This window comes from Lepisosteus platostomus, chromosome 11 (genome assembly GCF_059453375.1).
Source record: "Lepisosteus platostomus isolate fLepPlt1 chromosome 11, fLepPlt1.hap1, whole genome shotgun sequence".
Lineage (NCBI taxonomy): Eukaryota > Metazoa > Chordata > Actinopteri > Semionotiformes > Lepisosteidae > Lepisosteus > Lepisosteus platostomus.
The window spans coordinates 44626595-44648386 of NC_142621.1; the positions used below are offsets into that span (position 1 = coordinate 44626595).

A 21792-nucleotide genomic window follows, 5' to 3' on the forward strand; every position below is an offset into this window, starting at 1 on the left:
AAAAGCTGTCTCGGCACATCCAGCTTCCATTGAAATCCCCCTCGGTTCCCCCCTCCTCCTTTCAGTCCTTTCCCAGGACCTCTGCCAAGGGGAAAGAAAAGGACGCGGATGTATGGGGAGCGCTGCCGCAGAAAAGGATTGATTAGCCGCTGCGGTATCAAACAAGGGCTGCCAGGCTCTCTCTAGGGTGGCTAGCCAAAAGCAGCTCCAGTCTGGGCTGGCAGGATCGCAGCTGGACAGGTCTGCATGATTTTTCTGCTTGCCTGAGATCAGCACGAAGAGGACGAAGCTGGCTGGATCCCTTGGGACAGTACAGTAACGGGGAGTGTCCTGCAGCTCAGAAAGTGCAGCGTGGAGGAGAGTAGAATACAGAAAATTGCCGTGTGCTCTGCATGAGGCTCAGGGTATGAGCGTGTGTTAGACAATTGGTCCTATTGCTTGTTTTGTTATTGTGGTTGCATTCTATTCCTGTTGTGAGGGTTCTGCCCTGAAACCTTCTCTTTCTTGACTTTGCTTTTTAACTTGCCATCACCTCTCTCTGCAGCATTTGGCTCTGAAGAGTGTCGCACGACAGAATGACGAGCGAGCCAGGGAGGTGTGTGGGAGGACACAGGGGAGAAGAAAGGGATCCAGGCTGGAAAAGCTGGGAAGAAGAGCCCTCATCCCAGCTGGATCTCCCAGGAAATGAGTGGCAGCTGAAGGATACAGGGGTGGTCAGCTTGGAGGCTGTTGGTCAAGACTCTCCTGTTACAAATGAGACCAGACTTAAGACAGGAGGTGCTGCTGGCAGGAAGGCAGCTGTGGTGCAGAAGAAAGGGACAGAGGAGACGGAGAGGGATAGTCTGATGATGGAGCTGACCGGGCTGGTACAGAAAGTTGTCAGAGAGAGCAGCTGGTGGGAGAGACAGGGCATTGACTGCTCCATCCTTCTCTCTGCTTTCCTCTCCTTGCCTGCAGGTAAGATCCTGGTTATGCTGCTTAGAATGCCAACAAAAATCTTGGATTTCTTCACATCCTTATTTTATTAGATAATTTAATTAGCCTGCCAGCTGATTACATTTTCTCCTGTCTTGCAATTCTGCTTTGACTGAGCAAATCTTATAACACAAGCTTCTGGTTTAATAAAGTTCTGTGCAGTGTGAGGTCAGCCGTAATGAAATGCCATGCCACCTTAGCGCAAAGTAATCCCATTTAAAGACTTCAAAACTAAAACCCAACTGATTAACTGTGCTCTTTCTGTTTCTGTTTTCCCAAGTGTCCAGAATGAAAACTTGCTGATCTGCAGCTGTACCGAACAATAGAATTTATTCATTATTGTACAATTTTTTTCAGGTTGTGCAAAACATTACAATTACATTTTCTGGCATTTGGCCACACGTATCCATGCCATGTCAGATTTACATATATATATTGTCACGTTGGTTCTTAAGCCGAGAGAATTTAAAATATTTTCACTTGTGATTTTGAAAGAACTGGAAGGAGACCAGAAGCCACTTTTATAACGTTTGCATTTAATCTCTTCTAATGCAATCGTTGTGCACTGCAGTGTTTTAGCCGCATTTCAAAGGGTTATTTGGTGACCCTTTCTTCAGCTGGTACAGTGATTGGCAGCCAGACAACAGAGCTGTGAGCTGTGAAAACAGAAAAAAGGTGTAAAGTCTTCACCCCAACTGCTCAACTACACAGATACTGCTAGTTCATCTAGATTGCTAAATGGCTAATTGGCTGTGTAATTGATGTCTTTTATGTGGTTTGTCTGACTTCAACAGTCCCATGAGTTCGCCTGACTCTTTTATAATATGTGTCCATTTACAATTCCATGTGAAACCATTGATACTATTTCAGTACAGAAACCGTGCAAAGCCTTTTCTTAGTCAGTGATAGTAGTTCCCTCACAGTGGAAGATCTGGAGGTTTGAACTTTTTCCCATTCTAGTATAAAAAGGGTTAGGCAACTCCACACCTGTTATTGATTCACTTTTTCTCTGTCTTTCCCTTTAGGGTTCCTGTTGTTGGGCTCTTCTCAGGCCTTGGTTTTTGCAATGGGAGTGTTGCTCATGGGGACTGCACATGCTATCATCACTGTTAAGGGGACTCATCTGGCCAGCCACGGGGCTTTAAGCGAGTCCCGGGCTTGGGGAGGGTTCTGGGCCGTGTTCTTCATTGAGGTTAAAACTATTGCTTTTTGTCTTTTTAATTTTGCCAAATTAAACTGTTCTTTGCATTTCTACTCCCGATCTACTGCTTTTGTCATGATAAGAAATTGAGTTAGATGAAAAGACACTCATAGATCTTTTGCAACCAACACGCTTACTTATTGTTTGTTTCATAAATAAACTATGTTGGTATTGAGATCTGTTACATTTTTTAGTGTAGTCCAGTGTATTCAGTAATGCAGATAACTGGATATACAGGTGTTTTTATCAAGTCAGTAATAGATAAGTAAATGCTCGTTAATATATTGCTCATCCCAATGAACCGAAATTCCTCGAATGTAAACACCAAGTTTAAAAGTACACTGACCGGAAAAAGCACAGGAGACAAAATGGAATGATACCAAGAACTATTTATTTAACCTTTTTAGATCAGTTACCCTTTGCTTCTGTTACCTGGAGAGATAAAAGTGTCATACACAATTGCCTACAAGTAAAATGTCTAGACCATGTAATTATTTTACTGTTTAAATACATTTCTACTACTGACACCACTGCTGTCTTTTTTAATGTTTTCCTTCCCAGGTACAGTAAACGTGATAGAAGGGTTAACTGAAGAAAGATTAGGTTACAGTACTTCTCCAGGTTGCTACTTCCCCTGCTTGACAGGAACATAAAAATAATCTACAAACCACAGTAACGAGATTATCTGGAATAGAGTCTTGATAAAGCATTAAGAGTTAATGGGCCTCTGCAAGGAAATTACAAAAAGAGAAAGCAGAAGCAAAGGAGAGGAGACCAGTTAAAAAGTGGCTCAGTTCAACCAGCGCGATTTAAGGTACTGTCTGTCACCTCAGGTGTGCGGGTCATTCCCTGCCAAGGCTGGTATCGAGGCTCACGTCAAGCTCCACCATGCCCACACCAATGTGATTGGCTTGGGAGACTCCAGCACCTGGCGCATTCCTTTCCTGCCCAGATACGTCTACCTGTTCCTGGCTCCTCTGGCAGTGCCCGTCCTCACCCCTCTAGTCGCTCTAGGTATGAACCTGGGGCTGACGTTGGGTCTGTGAAGCAGCATTTTATAAAAAAAACACAGCCCCTGAACAATTCTCCATAGGATATGTGCAGGCTATAAAACTGTCTACAGTGAGGTAGGTGGCATTTCAGTTAGAAGATAAGTAAAGTGTTAAAGGTGTAATGTGAGCTTTTTAAAAGACAGCATGAATTGTGGTTCTTGATCAGAAGCAGATTAGCAGCTTTGATGTGAGTTCGGACTCTAGACTATTCAAGACATTTCCTATTACTAGTGGTTTGATATTACGAATAGAATATCTAGCAAGAAAAGTACAAATCAACCGAGATGGAGCTGGCCATTGAACCAATATCCTTCGCCCTGTTCCAGCTTCTTCCAGTCTCCTCCTGCAGCAAATCAATCTGCCATGTTGACAAACTGCATCTGAATGACCCCTTCCTGCCACAGCGCAGTACATGTGTTCCACATGTTAACTGATGTGTGTGCTGCTGCAGGTCTGCTGAAAGAGCACGCTCCAGGCCTTGCGCTGAGGACAGGGTGCTTGATGGCTCTGGGGCTGTACTCTCAGTACTGGCTGCTCCTCCACGTCTCCGGCTTCCAGTCCTCCGGCTCCGCTCTGCTGTGCATGCTGCTCTGCAGGGCTCTCTTCTCCCTGCCGTACATCCATGTCAACATCTTCCAGGTAAGGCCGGTGCTCCCAGCTTTCACAGCATGTGTGTGCAGCACCTGGACTCTGACAAGCACTCCACTGAGGTCAGGCTTCTTAGCGCGCAGGGCGAGATGTCACCTTAATAGCAATAATAATGTGCAGCCCCCACCTGGATGATGTGACGGCAGCCATAGTGCACCAGTACACTAACCACACATCAGCTATCAGTGGGGAGGAGAGCAGAGTAATGAAGCTGATTCATAGATGGGGATTATTAGGAGGCCATGACTGGTATCGGCCAGGGGGGAAATGTGGCCAGGATTCCGGTGTTACACTCCTACTCTTTTTGAGAAATGCCCTGGGATTTTTAATGACTACAGAGAGTCAGAACCTTGGTTTTGCGTCTCATCCAAGGGACGGCACCTTTTTTTTTCTATAGTTTAGTGTCCCTGTCACTATAATGGGGCATTAGGACCCACACAGATAATAGAGTGATCACACTCTATAACACATGGACTTATTCTTCCCTTTGGATTGTAAAATGCAAAACGTCATATTTATTACACTGCCTGTAATGGCTTTCAGTCAGGGGTGTAGTATGTTATACATTTGTATTTCAGAAGGACATTTAAGGGTAAGAAGCCAAGTCAAATGATTCAGGTTTTGGCTAATGGCAGTACCTTCTGTTTCCATAAAGTGTGCAATGAATTAGAGCCATTCTCTGTTCAGTCTGAGCCGGACTAAAAGGCAGGTTAATGTCTGGATACTGTGTAAAACGTGAGACAAAATGCAATATTCTGGTAGAGGCCCTGGTTTGAATGGCAGAGTGTTAATATTTAAGTATCAATTTCTTGCCCCTTTGGCCTTAAGCATTTCTAAGGACTTCATTCTTCATCACGCTCTGAATAAAAGTTCCATTGTAGCTTGTGATCGTGTGAATGTCATGTGTGTTTTGTTCTCCTAGTCTTTGAAAAGAAAGAATTTTCTCATTTTAATTTGCATGACAAAAGTCTAGTCTTAAAACGAGGCACAATAACAAATTGTCTGCATGCTGGACATTTTTACTGTTTAGTTATTTTATTGTACTAAGTTATTGTTAAGTGTGAGTCATTTGAAAACGTAAATCTTCAGTAAAGCTATCTTTGTGGAATAATGTCTTCTGCATAATAAAAAATGACATTTGTACCTTACTCCAGTGACATATATACTGCATGTGATGAAACAAGAGCATAAAACGATGTTTCTCTTATTAAAAAAAGACACCTCTTATTTTCGGTGCTAAATGTTTTGGGTTTGGGGAAATTTCCAGACTGTTTTGGTTGCAGCTTAGTCTGAGACCACTTTGACACAATTCTATTACATTGAAGGAACGTTTTTCCCTTCAAAAAAGAGGAGAACAAAGTTTAGAAGTGCTTGAAAATTCACTTTTTGTTTTCCTTCTGTTCACTGGATTAAGGCAGTAGCTGTCAAATACCTGTTCTTCAAAACTGAATAGCACATCCAGAGATTTGCTGAGCAATGATAAATTATTTCTTAATTTTTGCCATCAATGGAAAAAGCCACCTGCATTAGAAAGGTCCTGACAGTTGAGTAGTAGCTCATTTCAGTTACATTAATAATTTATTTTTCCTATTTTTTTGTAAAAGCAAATTTATTGCAGATTTATTTGGACCCGGTGGCTTTTGGGAATAGATGCTGCAGAGCTATAATCCCCTGACCAAAGTAAAAATAAAGAGCTTTGATCAAATACAGACGGGATGATGTTTCGCGTTCAGTCTGAGAGCCAGAAACCCTGTTGACACTGTTGTTGTTGGCAGGTCATTCCTGTTCCGCTTGCCCTTTCCAGGTCACTAGAGCAAACCTAGAGTAACCCTTCCAGCGGTGGCACATCCAGGTTTTTCAGCTCTCCTGGGCTAAGTAATTCCACTTGACCAGATAAGCCCCCAGACAGCTGGTTCATGTCACTGACCCAGTCCATGTGTGTGATGAGCAGCGGTGCTGTTTGTGATCAGTCTCATCACAGGGGACAGCAGTGTGGAGCCAGGAGTTAGGGGTTCTGGAAACTGGTAACTGGAAAGTGAAGGGTTCGTATCCCAGGCGAGATACTGCTATTGTGACCTTGGCCAAGACACTTCAGCTGAATGATTACAGAAAAACACCCAGCTGTGTAAATGAGTGCGAAAGTAAGTTGCTTTGGATAAAAGTGTGAGTCGAATCCATGGGTCACTCGCACATGGCTTTAAAGCCACCTCTGGCCCTCTCCAGTAACTTGGTCTCCCCTCTCCATGCCTCGTCTTGCAGCACATTGGCCTGGCTATGTTCTCCCCACACCACAGGCCGAAGAGGATCTACCAAATGACACACGGGGTTCTCAATCTGCCCCGGAACCCCCTGCTGGACTGGACGTTCGGTCACTCCCTCATCAACTGCCACGTGGAGCACCACCTCTTCCCCTTCCTCTCCGACCACATGTGTCTAAAGGTGTGTCGGGCTGTGTATTCCTTCCTCTCCCTACAATTCATCCATGTACCCGGAGATGTCTGTGGCAAAGGAGAAGCTGATGCACGTTAGCTCAAAACGAATGCTTCCACCTAACTTCCTTTTCAGTCCGTGAGTCCAGATCCAAAGTTTCACCCCTTTGGTGTTTCCTGTTTCTGACCTAAACATGTGAAAAAAATAATTTTACTCAAAGTGCGCCTACCTATTATTGTGATCCCCCACCTAACAATGCACCTGGTTATAATGCTCACCAGCTATTCCTGTCTCTTTCTTACTCAGGTGAAGCCTATTGTGTCGCAGTATCTCAGAGAAAAACAGCTGCCCTACCATGAGGACACATACCTCTCCCGACTGCGCCTCTTCTTTGACAAATACCCGGAGCTCATGGTGTTCGCTCCCCCCATTACAGACCTCGTTGGGATCCAGTGAGGGTGTGGGGGGAGTGAACAATTTCCCATAGTACTAAAAAATGTGTTAGCAGACAGCTTGAGCATTTGAAACTCTACCTAAGAAGCTACTATCACCGCTGAATGAAATATGTTTTTTTTTCTTTTTTTTTCCCCCAAGTACATATTTCTTTTTTTTTTTGTTAATTTTTAAGAGCCTGCTGATGAATTAGTACTGAGCAGTCATCACAGTGGCACCTAAACAAGGGCCATTTGGAACAGGAACATCTTCAGCGGGTGTTTTGAGCCATAAATGTGCAAGAATTTAACATATGGCTTCAGCCGTGCTGAGCTAGTGAAAGAGAGGCACAGCTGCCTGCTTCTGCCTCAATCCCTTTGCTATTCCTTATGCTACAGCATTCAATCAGAAATACAACCATCACATATGCTAGGGCACATTTTTAAAGTTATTTGATTAAAGAATGAATGTTTCTTTTTTTGGAAAGCTCTGGATCAGGATTATTCCAACAGTACTTTACAGATTGCACATTATATAGCACACTGCTTGCCAACTGTGGCTTAATGCTTAACTTCTGAAGAATAGTTGCAGCACCAGCCTTTCTCTGTCTCCATAAACAGCAACAATTCAATGCAATAAAACAAAAATAACTTTTTTGAGACGAATATGCAAGACTTTATATGAAGGGCTGATGTTTACAATGAGTGAGTCAAGTTCTACCACCTGCAAAGGGTCAGATTGCCTTTCATGTGAGGCAGTTAACATCTGTCTATAACTGAACACTTTCAGAGTTCACATTTTATAATAATACAGAAAAGGGTCATGCAGTGTGTGCAGAATGTTTCAGAGATATACCAGGGAAGTGATTCATTGCGTTTTAATTTAGGTTGAATAATTCCAGACTGTAACATGTTTACAATTATGAATATGACCATTATCGGGGAAAAAACCCAATCTGATTCATTGTAGAAGGGAGAAAATCTAAAATGAGTTGAGTTCATACAAGCACAAAAACATGAAGTGTTTCCTGCTAGTATTAAGTCATGAAACTGGGTATTTACAGTCGCTCTGATGTGCCCTTCCTAAAACCTAGTATGGTAAATTTGCCATCTTCCAGTGATTTTACTGTGGGTATACCAAGCCTTACTGTTGCTTTTCCAGTATTTCCTACAGATAAAATGTTTTGTCATGCCTCTCTAATCCTGGCTGTATTTTCACTTTGAATTCTGCGTGCTTTCATTGTGGCTAACTGCAGAATTAGGGTACACTCAGAATCCAGGGGTGACCAGCCCTGGTTCGGAAGATTCTCAATCCACAGGCGCATCAATAAACTCTTCCAACACTGATGCATTTGGGAAGATAATTGGTTCAGTCAAGAGAGGAGTGCCTAGCTGTGATCCTTGAGAGCTAGGCATTCGTTTCAGATGATATCTACATCACCTACCTGAACAACCCACCTGCTTCAGTGGTCAAAATGAAATTGTTCCATGTATTTCAAAAGGCTGTGAATCGTAAAACTTGTCTCTCCGGGAGCAGTGTTGGCCATTTCTGTCATAAACTAAACATTATTCAGTGTTCACTATTGCAGGATTTCTTTCCAGAAATTCATAAGACATACAGTATTTAAGCATCTAATGAATACATGTGTCCTGTCAGTTACTAGTTAATAATGTGCAAATGACAAGGCTGGCTTGAACTCCCTCTTGCTATTCTACAGGGCCCTAATGGGATGCAGAATATATAGCTACATATTTGCCTAATAACTCTAGTGTTCAGTGTCTTTCATTTTAAATGTAATTAACGTCTTTGTAATGTCTTTGTGCTCTTGTAATTTAAAACAAAGAGGTGAATATGACTCATTTTATGCAATTTTAATTAATGCTGCTAATCAAATATCAATGAAACCAATAGCATTTCAGAATCTGTTCTGATCTGACCCCAGTCCTGTCTAGACCAAATACTGTATGTAATAAAGGGACAGTGTTCAATAAAAAGTAAATCATTACTTAAGCCAAATATGAGGTGACCTCTCTATTCTTTTCAGGTTTAAATCAATGGAATGAAAATGTTAACTTGTGATAGTAGTTCATGGATGCACAAGTCTGTGTATAGGTTTACCAATCAAGTTTAGCAAAGCTTTATCAAGCATTGTCTAAATGTAATGAATGAAGAGGTGGACAGAATGTATTTTTCAAACAAAATATATTTTTTGTAGTTCTTATTTACCATTTTATCATGCTATTTTAAAGAATCTGGGGTTTGCAATACTGAATCCTAAGTGGGTGTCCTGTAGTTTCCACTAGGTGGCACCTTTTCTCCTGCCTGAAGGGATCTGTGCCAAAAAATCTTGCTTTGAACTTCCAGCTAAACTTGGAAAACTATCAATGTTGTAATCTTTTCTATTTTGCATGACAGTAATGCCAGACATTGTTAATGTGTAGAGAAATAGTTTTTATTTCTCCAATATTTACATATCTGGTTCTGGAAATGAACCCTATGTAGCTGATGTGAAAACCCTTAACTGTTCTTTGTTAGCACTGGCAAAAAAGGTGATGAAATTCACTATCAGCATCCTGCACTGGGAAATCACTTCAGAATCCTGGGTACTAAACCAGTTCCATTAACATCCAAGTCTCAGGCACCTCATGATTTAACAGTTTACACAGCAACTGGGGACCTCAGGACATTTCCTCCATTTAGTAAAATGTTGTAAAATTAAATTTAAAACCTTTTTGAAGTTGTGTTAGCAAACTAATTTGTTAAGCCACACATCAAATGACACATCAGTATCATTTTAATTAAAGCACTCTAAATACAAATTTACATAAATATAAACAACAAGTAACAGAACTAATATAATACAATACAGGATAATACAATTTTGAATAGCACACTTACAAGGGGGTATTAACAAAAATAATTTGAATTCCAAAATGGGGAGCGCTATTTCTAAGTGTACAGGAAAAGGAAAATATATACCGTACAACACAGTAAGACGTGTAATTTTCCCCCTAGATTACTAAACTGTTGACAATATTTTAGTGGGTATTAAAATTAAGATTAAAGATTAAGATTATATAAACATGCTGTTTTTAAGAAAAAACAGTTATCTTTATTTTTGCCATGTTTCTTGCCAAAATGTATACCATTTCGGTAAGTGCCCATTCCTTCTACAAAATACAAACTCATACAAAACCTCAGCCTGTGGTCAAAGTGGCATTGATTCATTAATTCTTATTGTGAAAGTGTTCTGTGTCTTACACAAAGCTATCACCTTAGATACTGATCAGAGTCTTTCTGATTGAGAAATAGCGTAGAACCCTTCACATACAGTATCAGTTATCTGGAGAGGGTGACACAGTGTAAACTAATCTTGTAGGCTTCTGAAGAATTCAAAACGTAGAGAACTAACCTGATGTTGCAGCCAAGTCTTCCATGCTGTTATTTTAAGAGTTCTTATTTTTTCATGAATAACTGATTTTAGGAAGTTTTATTAGCCTCTGAGCTCAAAGGTGGACACTGACACAAAGTGAAATTAAGATCTGTAGTGACGTTATTCACTGCTTTCAGTCTCACTTATCAGGTTCTGCAGGTTGATAAACTTTGTTGAATTATGCAAGTTGACATTTGCACTTTTAAAGTGCAAATTGAGCGAATGCACTTCCTTAATCGCTACTGCCTACACCATGGGTTGTGTTTAATCCTCCATTGTGACTATTATTTAATTAAAAATGGTGATGATCAGTAAAGGGGGTGTCACTGGTAGTCATTTGTGAAAAACAACTGTCAGCATTTTTGCTCTAAAGAAGCTTCTAATCATGGTCCCTATTTACCTGGACGGCTTATATGAACTTTGAATATGTCTTGTTTGTCTTGACCCAGTAGGACAGTAGATAAGAGGTGAAATTAACTATTTCTTCAGCTGCAGTTTAAGTACTAAAGGACAGGTGGTAAAAGTACTGTGCATAATATTAGCATTATTGGCAAACCAGACAAAAGTTAGTCGTGGCTATTACACATTGTTTCTACTTATCATACTTTAGCACTTTGAGGATCAAAGCAATTAAAAAATACCAAAATGAATATACAACAAGAACTGAGTCATCTTTGACGTTTCAGTCATATAATGGGTGGCTTTCCTGTGTTTAAACTAAACCACAATTATTACTGTCTTCCCACAGAGGGATTTAGCAGGGACACCAAGGTTAACACTATTGACATAGGATCTTCATCAATAACATGGGATCTTCACTGACCAAGCAGATGCAACATGAGTTTAAAGTGAGATAAAGTTTAAAAATGCTTAAAGTTTTTTTATCTGAAGTATAACAGTGCTCCCTGTCACCTTAATGGGGAGCTGAAAATTTTATCTTTACTTTGGAAACTATTTCAGGGGTAAGAGTTCCATCTACTGGTGCAGCTACAGTACATCTCTCCAATAGCAACCTGGTTTTCCCTTGAAGTCTTCTATCCCAGTATTGGACTGCCCCAATCTGGCTTAGCTTCTGAGATCTGATGAGTTCAGCTTAGAGGGTGGTAATGTTGCTATTGAGAAAATGTGATTTCTTCCCATTTCATCGCTTGTATTTTTAATTGCTTTCATTATCTTGTAGATAATTAGAGTCGAGTAGACTTATTCCAAGACAGGACAGGACATGACAAATAACTCCTTATCCAAACTATAGTTGTATAATAGTATAATAATAAAAGTATAAGTATAATAATAAAAAATATTTGCAAAGATAAGGCTCCAAAATGTTCCATGTAGATCTTTTAAGCTGTCATACAGTATTTTGTTCATGCACTATACACAATTAACTATTAATAAGTAATATCATAATATTTTTAGAAGTGGTCTTACATTAGTTTAATATTTATGTCATTACTAATAGTATGGTTTTAATCTTGATCTTCTAGAAGCCATGGGATATTTATTAATACATTTGTACTATATACAGTATATACAGTATATATGTTTACAGGATACATACCATGCTTTGAGACATATTTGTTTCACATACAGTTTACACGAGATATTATACTTTCAGGAGGTGTATTTTGGTATATGTACATATGTACAAGTTCTTTTTAGTTTTATAATTTTGAACGGAGCCGTGTCTCAAGCAGAGCCGCATGTGCTGTAACTGAAGCGAGGTGCAATGGGATGCAAAGAAGAGAAGTCAAAAAAAGAGAATTAGAAAAACAGAACAAACATTTACCCTTCCTTTGTAACTTTTCTCCTTGCTTTCGGAACATTCTGCAGCCGTCTCCTCCCCTCACTGTCGGCACAGTGAGGGCGGGGGGAGGGGTGGGACCGGGAAGCTGCTCTGACGCTCTGCATTCCTTAGGTGTGGTTTCCAGCTCGACTTTGCGTGCGCTCAGGTTGCCAGAGAGTGTAGAAGCACCCAGGAAACTGGACGCAATGCCTGACACTGAAACAGCAAAGCCTCCAGACCGGCCTGCCTGCCCCATATGTTCTGGGGGTTTTGAAGACCCTGTAACCTTTGAATGTGGCCACTGCTTCTGCAGGGGTTGCCTGGGTGAGACATGGGACAAAGCGGAGAGCAAGGATGTCACCAGCTGTCCACAGTGCCAGGACACGTCTCAGTTCAGATCTCCCCCTGGGGAGAATGGTCTGATGAATGGGACAGGGGAACACCAGGCAGAGACAGCGGAAGAGTCCAATGGTGAAAAAACTCCGGAGGAGGAGATGCAAGAGCCCGGAGAAGGAGAAGGAAAAGAGAAAGCGGAGGAGGTGGAGAGAGTGGAGGAGGAGGAGACCCCGGCGGCCCTGGGCCCCGATGATGTGGTGTGTGACTCCTGCATCGAGACCCACTCCAGGGCTGTGAAGTCCTGCCTCACCTGCATGGTCTCCTACTGCGAGGGCCACCTCCGGCCTCACCTGGAGAACGTCAAGTTCCAGAACCACCGGCTGGTGGAGCCGCTGAGGGACATCGAGAGCCGGACCTGCGAGACCCACCGGCAGTCCCTGGACGTCTTCTGCCTGGCAGACAACTCCTGCCTCTGCCAGGGCTGCATGGAGGAAGGGCACCGAGGGCACAATACTGTGCCAGTAGGGGATGCAAGAAAGCAGATTGAGGTATGTTCCTATAGTATGAGTGTCACAGGAATCGTGGGCAAATGTCACTTAGAAGAGGAAGGAATATAGAAACAGGTAATTTCCTCACAATGGGTAGCACACTGATTTCATTTCAAAATGTCTTGCACACAGACATATGTGAAATGTCAGTGGAGAGGATCTATTTTTCCCCCTTTATTCAAATTAATGTTGGAATTGTTGAATATATTTAATTATTCTGTATTTTTCCATGAGCTACTCTCAGGATTGCTGTCATAGGAAAGCAAAAAATCATCTTTTGGTATAGAGTCTTTTCTTTCTGACATTTCCATTGTCTTTGAACATACATGGATTTTAAAGTGCATATAAATAAACAGTCCTTTGTTTGCAGAGGAACCAGTCTGGTGCTGTAAAGGAGAGTAAAAAAAACAAGACACTCTGTGTTTTATTTTTTTTTCTGAATAAAAGTACAGAGTAAAACTCCTGTGAAGTTCCTGTGTCCACCAGGTGTTTTCTGCTTATCTGATTTTCCTATGTAAGTAAACAAAGCTGAAGTGTTTTTGACTTGCATATGATTCAGCTCACTTGAAAATACTTTCTTTTTCTTTAAAGAAACACCTTTAATTTGCTCATTTCACCCTTTAACTTTAATTTCCCTTTGCTTTAATTGAGTTAATTAATCGCTTTCTTAGGTAATTACATCAGCAAAAGCTGATATGGGTGATATGGTGCTGATGCCTAAAAGGCATGGTGTTTTATATCACTGGTCACTGGTGTTTTATATCAACACACAACCTACTTACATGCTCAGAGCTTTTGGTTCTGTGTTGTTGTTTAATTTATGAAGAGCTTCAGATAAGTGCATCACATTTTGATCAAGGGATCCAGTGGATAACTAAGGAAAATCTACTCCATCTGTCCTTTATTCAGGCTTTCATTTCTCCAGACTTGTTAAGAAGACACCAGTGTTGATTTGTAACTCGTTTGTTATCCGTGTTACAGAGAACACTATTTGCATATTACATAGGGAAATGTGTTACTGACAGCTCCACAAAGTACTATAGATTCTGAAAAGACAAGAACACGGAAGTCTTTAATATTCATTATGTAGACATACAGTATTTGAAGGTATAGTGGGTCTTTGCCAGTAGCCATCACCCTGCAACTCACAGCTGGCAGCCCACTGAAGCTCAGCAGGTGTTTGCTTGGTCAGTACCTTGAGGGGAGCCCTCCTGGGAAAAACCTAAGGTTGCTGCTGGAAGTGGTGTTATTGGGGCCAGTAGGGAGCGCTCACCCTGCGGTCTGTGTGGGTCCTAATGCCCCAGTATAGTGACAGGGATGCTATACTATAAAACAGGTACTGTCTGTTGGATGAATAAGATGAAAACCGAGGTCCTGACTCTCTGTGGTCATTTCCCTGGAATTTACCAATCGTAAAATAATACAGTTTAAATGGTATTTCCTTTGTACTGCATAGTAAAACTAAAAACAAACTGTCTTGCAAATACTGTATTAACACCAGACTTTTTAAAATTAAAACCATTTTTGCAAGTTATTCTGCAAAATCTCTCCAGAAGCATCTGAAATTGTCTCAAGCAAAAAAAAAAGATAAAGATTCTTGATTTGATAACGTTGGAAGAAATAACTTCATTCCCTGAAGCTGCATCATGTCAATCTATGAGAAATTGTAACTTTTGACCCTACACTTCCTGCATTCTCCAACCCCCCACCACCACCCCCCCTCCTCAAAGAAAACAGGAATGCTCTGTCAGGCATGTTCTGACTTGGGTTTCAAGATCTCATTATTTGTGAGATCCAGTAACAAAAGCCTACAGCTAATTTTCTTAAGCAGCTTCATTTGAATATGAAACAAGTAACAGATCCTTTGAGTAACTGTTACATTAAGAGTACAGCACTAACCTAGCACCGTTTAATCTTGTGATTGTTAGTACAAAATTCCTTCTCCACCTTGCTTTCAAGCACATCACACCTTAATGACGCATTTCAACAAAACAAAGTGTTGCAATTCAAGTTCTCTGTATTTCCTCATTATTAACCACAGTCACATACTTGTGCAGAAACAACGTAGATTTCTTTGTATGTTATCTGATATAAAAAAAACATTTTCTGTTTTTCTTTTGCAACCTCACTAGTACTTCAAGTTAAAAGTCCATGTGTGCTTTCATGTCTCACCATGGGTGCATCAGAAAAAAGTCAAGACATAAAAGTACATTTTAGTTACATAACTCAGCAGTAGTGCTAATTTCGTATCTGTGTTTTATAATGCAGCTTTTCAAATTGTAATATCTCTATTTTTTGTTTCTTTTCATTCATCTGGAGTAGAGGTAAGAAAATCATCAGACTTGATCAGAATGATATGTTTGGGTGTACAGACCCACTCTACTCTGCTTATTCTAATTATTTTAAAAAGCCAAAGGGCAAGACTACAACTCATTTTAAAGTTTATCAAAGAGAACTGTAATTCTCGTATTTCCAGATTGTGTGATAAAAAGATGAGATGGTTCCTACAGTGACAATTATCTAAGAGAAAAACAATGACTAGTACACTCTCAAGTTAACATGTTTCTGCTGCTGACTTGTCAGAATGGGTCTACAGCATACAGTAAGGCATTGTTCACTGCAAAGCTGCACAATGGTGGGCTGAGGTTAGGGGGTTAGAAATAGGAAAGGTGGTTATACCTGTGTCACTGAGAGCTAAACTGAAAAGAACTTATGTAAAGTTGCATCTGTCCTGGTGGAGGGCCTCCATTCACACCTGCCTAAAGAGAGCTTCACTGGGTGTACAGTACTTAGCCTCCACTTCTCAGAGCCAAGTGGCACTGCTTGACAAGACTGCCAGGTCTAGGAGTTTTGCACACTTTTGAGGTCATTTATTACCAAATGGCCTCAATGAATTCCTCTCACCCCGAGTAGAATCCTGTGTGCTAGAAGTTTTGGGTGCTAGAAACTCCATATAATTAAAATATCTTGTCTCAATCTGCTCTTCCAGGTCAGTCCGTTTCCTTAAGGCATATCGTGATTGCTTCCTGTTGCAGTGTCTCAACCTGTGTGAAGAATATATGATCTAGCCACCTCTAACACTAACTTAATATTGCTATACTGATTATATTGCTAATCTGATTTTTCTCTATACTTTTATACAAAATAGTTTTTTTTACACAACACAATTCAAGCAGCAGCCTTTCAATGCATCGGTCACAACAGATTTTTAAAATAGCAGCAGCAGCCAAGATGAGTACTGATCACAAGTTTGATCACAAGCTGGGCAGCATGTTACTACATCATACAGCACATTGAAGGTTACCATGAATACATCAGCATGTGCCATTATTTAAAAGACCTTTTAAAAATCTGAGTATACTGAAGTGAAGGAAAACCTCAAATGTCTTCAGGCAAGGCATTTCTTTGGGAATGCTACAGTATGTTGAATGGATTCTTTTGAAACCTTTGAATTATGACACTTAAAACCCAGAAAATCCATGCAGGGTTTTGAAGATGGATAATCATTCATGGGGAACAATCTGGGGACCTGTTAGTGGGGACTCTAACTTGGAAACTCGGTCATTATCCTACAGATGGTAAAATTGCATCATTGATTCTTTAACCAAGCAAACTTTATCAACAAAGCAAATGCTAGCAAATTAATCAGATTCAAGTCACTTTTCCACCAGTGGTTCTCAATGCGGTTTTGCTTTTTGTGTTTTTCAGGAAGAAATGCGGAAGAAATGTGCAGAAATGATTAAAACTCTTACAGCTGCTGAGAATGCCATTAGCAAGCTAGAGACTAACACCAAATCCATCGAGGTACACACTGTATTTACTGCACCTAAAGATGACTTCAAATAACTGAAGTACTAGTATTGCATTCCAAAGAAGGGATTGTGTTTTTTGCATTCCAGGGGGCTGTTCATGCATTTGTCTAAATGCCTTTAAGGTATAAAAGCACAACTCATGAATAAAAACAGGTCCTTTCAGATTTTTATATTCTGACAATAAAGACATTCTCACGTATTTATATTATCAGCAATAACACGAGAACTCCAGCTAAGGAGAAGAGCCTAACGCTGGTAACAGCACTATATTTCAGAAAAGCTATTTTTCACCTCCTCTTTCTTTGCAACAGATGTACCTTGTGTTTACAGCTGCAGCAAACCAGGTAGTCTGAAAATGAATTAGCTGATTCCTTGAAGTTGTCTGGTATCAGTGGATTTTGTAGTTTTGTGGAAAACGAAACGTTTGCAAAGAATTAGGGTTTAGAGAGATGTGCTTTTAGAGAGATGTTTTTTAAACAAAATCTGCACATTTAACTATAGTATCTTGGTATCTACAGCTGTATTGTGTACCCTACTGGTGTGGTTTTGTAGAACACAGCCTGGAGCCAATTTAACAAGTTAATAATTGCATAATACTTTTATTGTGTGCATATCAAAACTAATAAACGAATGCATACCTATCTCAAGGTAATGTTATGTAAGTCACCAGAATAGTAACTCACAGTTTTCATCATGTTATGTAACTACACCTGGTTTTGATGCATTTTTTAGCAGGCAAAAAAGGGAAGTAAATAAAATAGACTTCCATCATAAAATCTGGTGCAAATTAAATAAATTAAAATCTGCATGAATATATATACTAATTTAATTTAGTGTTTCACATGAAAGAAAGAAACCACTCTTGAAATGGTACATTAATTGCATTTTGAAGGAGAAAAGCATATGATCTGGATCCTAACGTAAGGAGATTAGGGACACAAGGATATTAAATTGCATTGTTTTGTTCTGGGTTCCTCTGACACGTTGGTTGTTCTGTTGTGCTTGTTCAGAATTCTGTGAAAGATGTCAAGGCCACCATTGAGGAGCAGTTTTCAGCCCTGGTTGAGGCAGTGGAGAAGGCCAAGAAGGAGGTGAAGGAGTTCCTGGTGAACGAGAAGAGCTCAGCTGTCAAACAGGCAGAGGGAATCAAGGCCCACCTGGAGCAGAAGTGCACCGAACTGAAGAAAACACAGGTGCAAGTGGAGAAGCTGTCCAAGAAAAAGAATGATATTGATTTCCTCCAGGTAACGTACCAGAGTAGGGAATAGTTTTTCCCTGTTCACACAGTATCCCAGGCTTGTTTGTATTTCTATTGCAGCTCAAAATAAACTCAAGAACTTGACATGTTTGAACATGAAGCTTTCAAGACTAGTCTGACTAATCCTGAAGAACAGAACATTTTGCCCAGACAAGTGTTTTCTACACAGAGAGTGAAAATGTTTCTGGTCTTTTTGAATACTATTCTTATATCAGAATTAAAAAAAAAAAACTAATTCTAGACCTGGCTGTACTAGTATACTGTCTTTCGTGTCAAGTCTTTCCTTTCTTGCATTTATTCTTTGAACCTGTTTCAATTATCAATTTTAATCCACACTTTGAATGCACTTACAGGAGGAAACAAAGGCTAGAGTTCTAAGGAGATCTGTTTACCTTCCATTTTGTATAATCTGTAGGTTATAGTTAACAGCCATATGATGAACACAATTGGAAAAGCAATTTATTCCTCCTCTGTCTCAGAATGGTATCTGTTAAGATGCTGATCACTGTGCTTGGTCATTTCGTTATAGTAAGCACAATATTCACAGAACTAAGAACATTGTTTTATACCTCAAGGTTACTAATGTTTCTGATTCAGATCTAATCCATCTCTGTGCACAAAGTTCTGACCACAAAGATGAGATTTCTGAATGGGAGTATTCAAAGGATGACTATGACTATACATGACCTCCAATACACTGTATAAAGTCTGCAAATCCATAATTGCTACCTTCTGTGTTCCAGGATTACTGTGAATGGAAACAGGGGGCACCCGATGTTACCCTACCTGGCGTTTACATTGGCCTCATGGACCGTCTACCCAGCTTTAGTAGAGTTGTGATTGAGTCCACAAAGGAGATCTGTGGCCAGCTCCTGTCCACTTACAGGGACAATCTCAAGGAGGTCTGCAAGAATGGTGAGTCAGGGCACCCCCTGCAGGGAGGCACAAGACACTGCATGTGTCCTTCATGCCCTGATGGGAACATCCACAGTGCTGGCCTTGATCTTGGAAGATCAGCATTACCATCAAAATTCCTGTAAATGTTCAGATTCTGGTCATAATTCCTATGTAAAGCAGAACTCTTTCTCTGTGCCCCTGCAACATTATTACACCCAGGCCAAATGCACTCAGGTCTTTATGTATAGTACTGCAGGTGCTTTACATTGCCTCTTACTTATTCCAAGGCTTTTTATCTTACTTGGGAAAAACAAATATATTCATGATTGCTGTTCTTATTAATATTGATTTATTATTGATCTTATATTGATCAAGATTAGAATGAAGGCAAGATATTTTATATGGATGGCTATCTTATTCCACATTCCCACAGTCTAAAACCCTCTGTGTAAATTTTATATGAACCAGTGTATGTCTGGTATTAGTCTATTTTGTGTTTCAATGTTGATTCGGAAATGCGCTGTGTTGACCTTGTTAATGGCTGACAGATGAAATCTTGGGGAATCTAACTTGTATGAGACTGTGTGTCATAATAATGTGCAGAGTTCAGAAACACACCTGTAATCAGTTCCACAAACAAAAAGGCTCACTGAGTAATTACATTACTCAATGCAGAGACTCCCTATGAATCACATTAGTATAAGGCATATGAGAAAGTGAGATATTTGCCTTTTGTTTTTTAATCAACAAAAATAATGTGGTTACTATTATGTGCTGAAAACAAAACACAGCACAATATTTACAGAAAAAAATTATTAAAGCTTGCAAATTACAGCTCAGCAAACCTACCTAGAAGACCTGTTTCAAAAATGACAATAAAAAAACCCTAATTTTTGCAGCTGTCTATTCAACAACTGTATGCTGAAACCTGACACTAACTTTCCATTTTTCTTGCTATCTTTCAGATAAATGCAGCATAAAAACCACAGTTCATGCAATAATCCCACTTAAGCATCATATTTCAATGCCAGAGCCACAGACTCGGAGTGACTTCCTTAAATGTGAGTAGGCACATATTCAAATCCTAACAGAATCAATTATTTATTAAGTCCCATTAAGTCTCTTTCAATTACCTTTATCAACTCATTGCTATAGTAGCTCTAGCAGTGCTTGGAACATTTTCCTCAACAAGTCTACGTATCAAGGTAGGAGATGATCATTAATGAATGAATTCACTGTGAAATACACTAGCCTTTTTATTTATTATTTTAAGCCTTTTGCTGTTCCTGGAATAATGTGTTAGCTGTCAACATGAAAAGAAATCTTATTAAAACGTTTCTGTTATCTGTAAATATCCATAATGGATGGCACAGTGGCTCAGAGGTTAGCACTGCTGACTATCTGACTATCAGCTGTCTTTGTGGACTGTACAATATGTTGTCCCGTGATCTTCTGTGTTTCCTATGGGTCCTCCAGTGTTCTTCCATAATCCCAAATCATACTGCTAGGTTAATTAGCTTCTATGAAAACTGGCCCTGGTGTAAATATGTGCGTATCTGTGTCTGTGTGTTCCCTGCAACGGACTGGCATCCTGTCCAGGGTGTATCCTGCCTTTGTAGCCTGTTGCTTGCCAGGATAGGCTCCAGCTCCCCTGAGAACATTGGAAGAAGCAGTTAGAAAATGGATGGGTGTAAATATCCATAACTACTATCATTAATTAATAAAGTAGATCCCACCTTCATAACCCTGTCATATCCCTTCACCAGATACTTCCCCCATGACCTTCGACCCAGACACAGCACACAGGTTCCTACGCCTCACAGAAGACAACAGGAAGGTGACCAACACCACACCCTGGCAGCACCCCTACATGGACGTCCCCGAGCGATTCGAGCACTGGCGTCAAGTGCTGGCGTCCGAGAGCTTCTACCTGGGTAGGCACTATTTTGAGGCTGACATCAGCGGAGAGGGCACCCACGTGGGGGTCACCTACAAGAGCATCGACCGTAAAGGCCAGGAGAACAACAGCTGTATCACAGGCAACGACTTCTCCTGGTGCCTGCAGTGGAACGCCAAGCAGTTCTCAGCCTGGCACAGCGACGTGGAGACGCCGCTCAAGGTGGAGAAGTTCACACGGATCGGGGTCTACGTCGACTACTCCAGGGGCGTTCTGGGTTTCTACGGAGTTGCGGACACTATGACTCTTATCCACAAGTACAAGGCCAAGTTTCAAGAGCCCCTTTACCCTGCCTTCTGGCTGTCTAAGAAGGAGAACACGGTTCAGCTGGTTGGGCCTGGAGACGCACCTCCTCAGAAGACCCCTTCAGCCCCTCCCACAGTTCCCACTGCTCCCACACTTTCAGCGCCCAAGTAACCCAGACTGCTGAAAGCACTGGCACAAAGTGCATACTGCCTCCTGAGACTCAGACTCAATATTTCCCACCAGTGTGAAACCAATACAAACGATATCTACAAAATTGCATTAAACATAATAGACTGTTGACTTCCACTGTGACATGAGCTGGGCCTTCTTAGGACAGCTGCATTCACCTGTCTTACTGAGGGCTGGAAGGTGCCTGAGATGTTAATCATTGTGGCTGTGAACACCATACATGACTGAAGTACAAGGGCGGTTGGCAGAAAGCTGAGTCTTTAGCAATCAGCCATTCCAAACTGCATGGCTATATAAAAAAATAAAAAAATAAATGAATTCCAAAATTTCAATAAAAAATGCGTGCTGTTTTTTTTTTACTGTGCGACTCAAAAACGTTGTCCCTAGTTTAACTTAAATCACACTTTAAATCAACTAATATTTAAAATAATAAAGGTATTTGCATTGATCTGCTGTATCTGTACCACAGTCATCACACAACACAAACTTTTAGAAAAGTATATTTTCGTATACATAATGGCAGACCCAATTTAATTTCCTCATAGCATAGGAGCAGTAGGCTTAATTTACTGTAAGTCTAAACTAAAGTCTTGGT

General features: G+C 40.5%; 2 protein-coding genes across 2 annotated transcripts; both read left to right on the plus strand.

The window, feature by feature from the left end:
• The first annotated feature begins 60 nt into the window (after positions 1-60).
• Positions 61-8754, plus strand: fads6 (fatty acid desaturase 6). Its single transcript, XM_088599964.1, has 7 exons — positions 61-404; positions 545-957; positions 2001-2167; positions 3010-3190; positions 3680-3867; positions 6136-6315; positions 6613-8754. Exons 2-7 carry the CDS (start codon positions 576-578, stop codon positions 6760-6762), a joined length of 1248 nt encoding a protein of 415 aa, XP_088456090.1. The 5' UTR covers positions 61-404; positions 545-575; the 3' UTR covers positions 6763-8754.
• A 3342-nt stretch (positions 8755-12096) lies between these two features.
• trim16 (tripartite motif containing 16) lies at positions 12097-21536 on the plus strand. Its single transcript, XM_088599965.1, has 6 exons — positions 12097-12838; positions 16547-16642; positions 17661-17894; positions 18652-18823; positions 19771-19866; positions 20572-21536. Exons 1-6 carry the CDS (start codon positions 12161-12163, stop codon positions 21177-21179), a joined length of 1884 nt encoding a protein of 627 aa, XP_088456091.1. The 5' UTR covers positions 12097-12160; the 3' UTR covers positions 21180-21536.
• Positions 21537-21792: the final 256 nt, after the last annotated feature.

What these genes read in the sequence shown, in the direction of transcription:
- fads6 (XM_088599964.1), top strand. Translation starts at nt 576, where the DNA reads ATGACGAGCGAGCCAGGGAGGTGTGTGGGAGGACACAGGGGAGAAGAA. An exon ending in CACCCCTCTAGTCGCTCTAG is followed by an intron (nt 3,191 to 3,679) that starts GTATGAACCTGG and finishes GTGCTGCTGCAG; the next exon opens with GTCTGCTGAAAGAGCACGCT. An exon ending in TCCATGTCAACATCTTCCAG is followed by an intron (nt 3,868 to 6,135) that starts GTAAGGCCGGTG and finishes CTCGTCTTGCAG; the next exon opens with CACATTGGCCTGGCTATGTT.
- trim16 (XM_088599965.1), top strand. Translation starts at nt 12,161, where the DNA reads ATGCCTGACACTGAAACAGCAAAGCCTCCAGACCGGCCTGCCTGCCCC. An exon ending in CTAACACCAAATCCATCGAG is followed by an intron (nt 16,643 to 17,660) that starts GTACACACTGTA and finishes GTGCTTGTTCAG; the next exon opens with AATTCTGTGAAAGATGTCAA. An exon ending in ATGATATTGATTTCCTCCAG is followed by an intron (nt 17,895 to 18,651) that starts GTAACGTACCAG and finishes TCTGTGTTCCAG; the next exon opens with GATTACTGTGAATGGAAACA.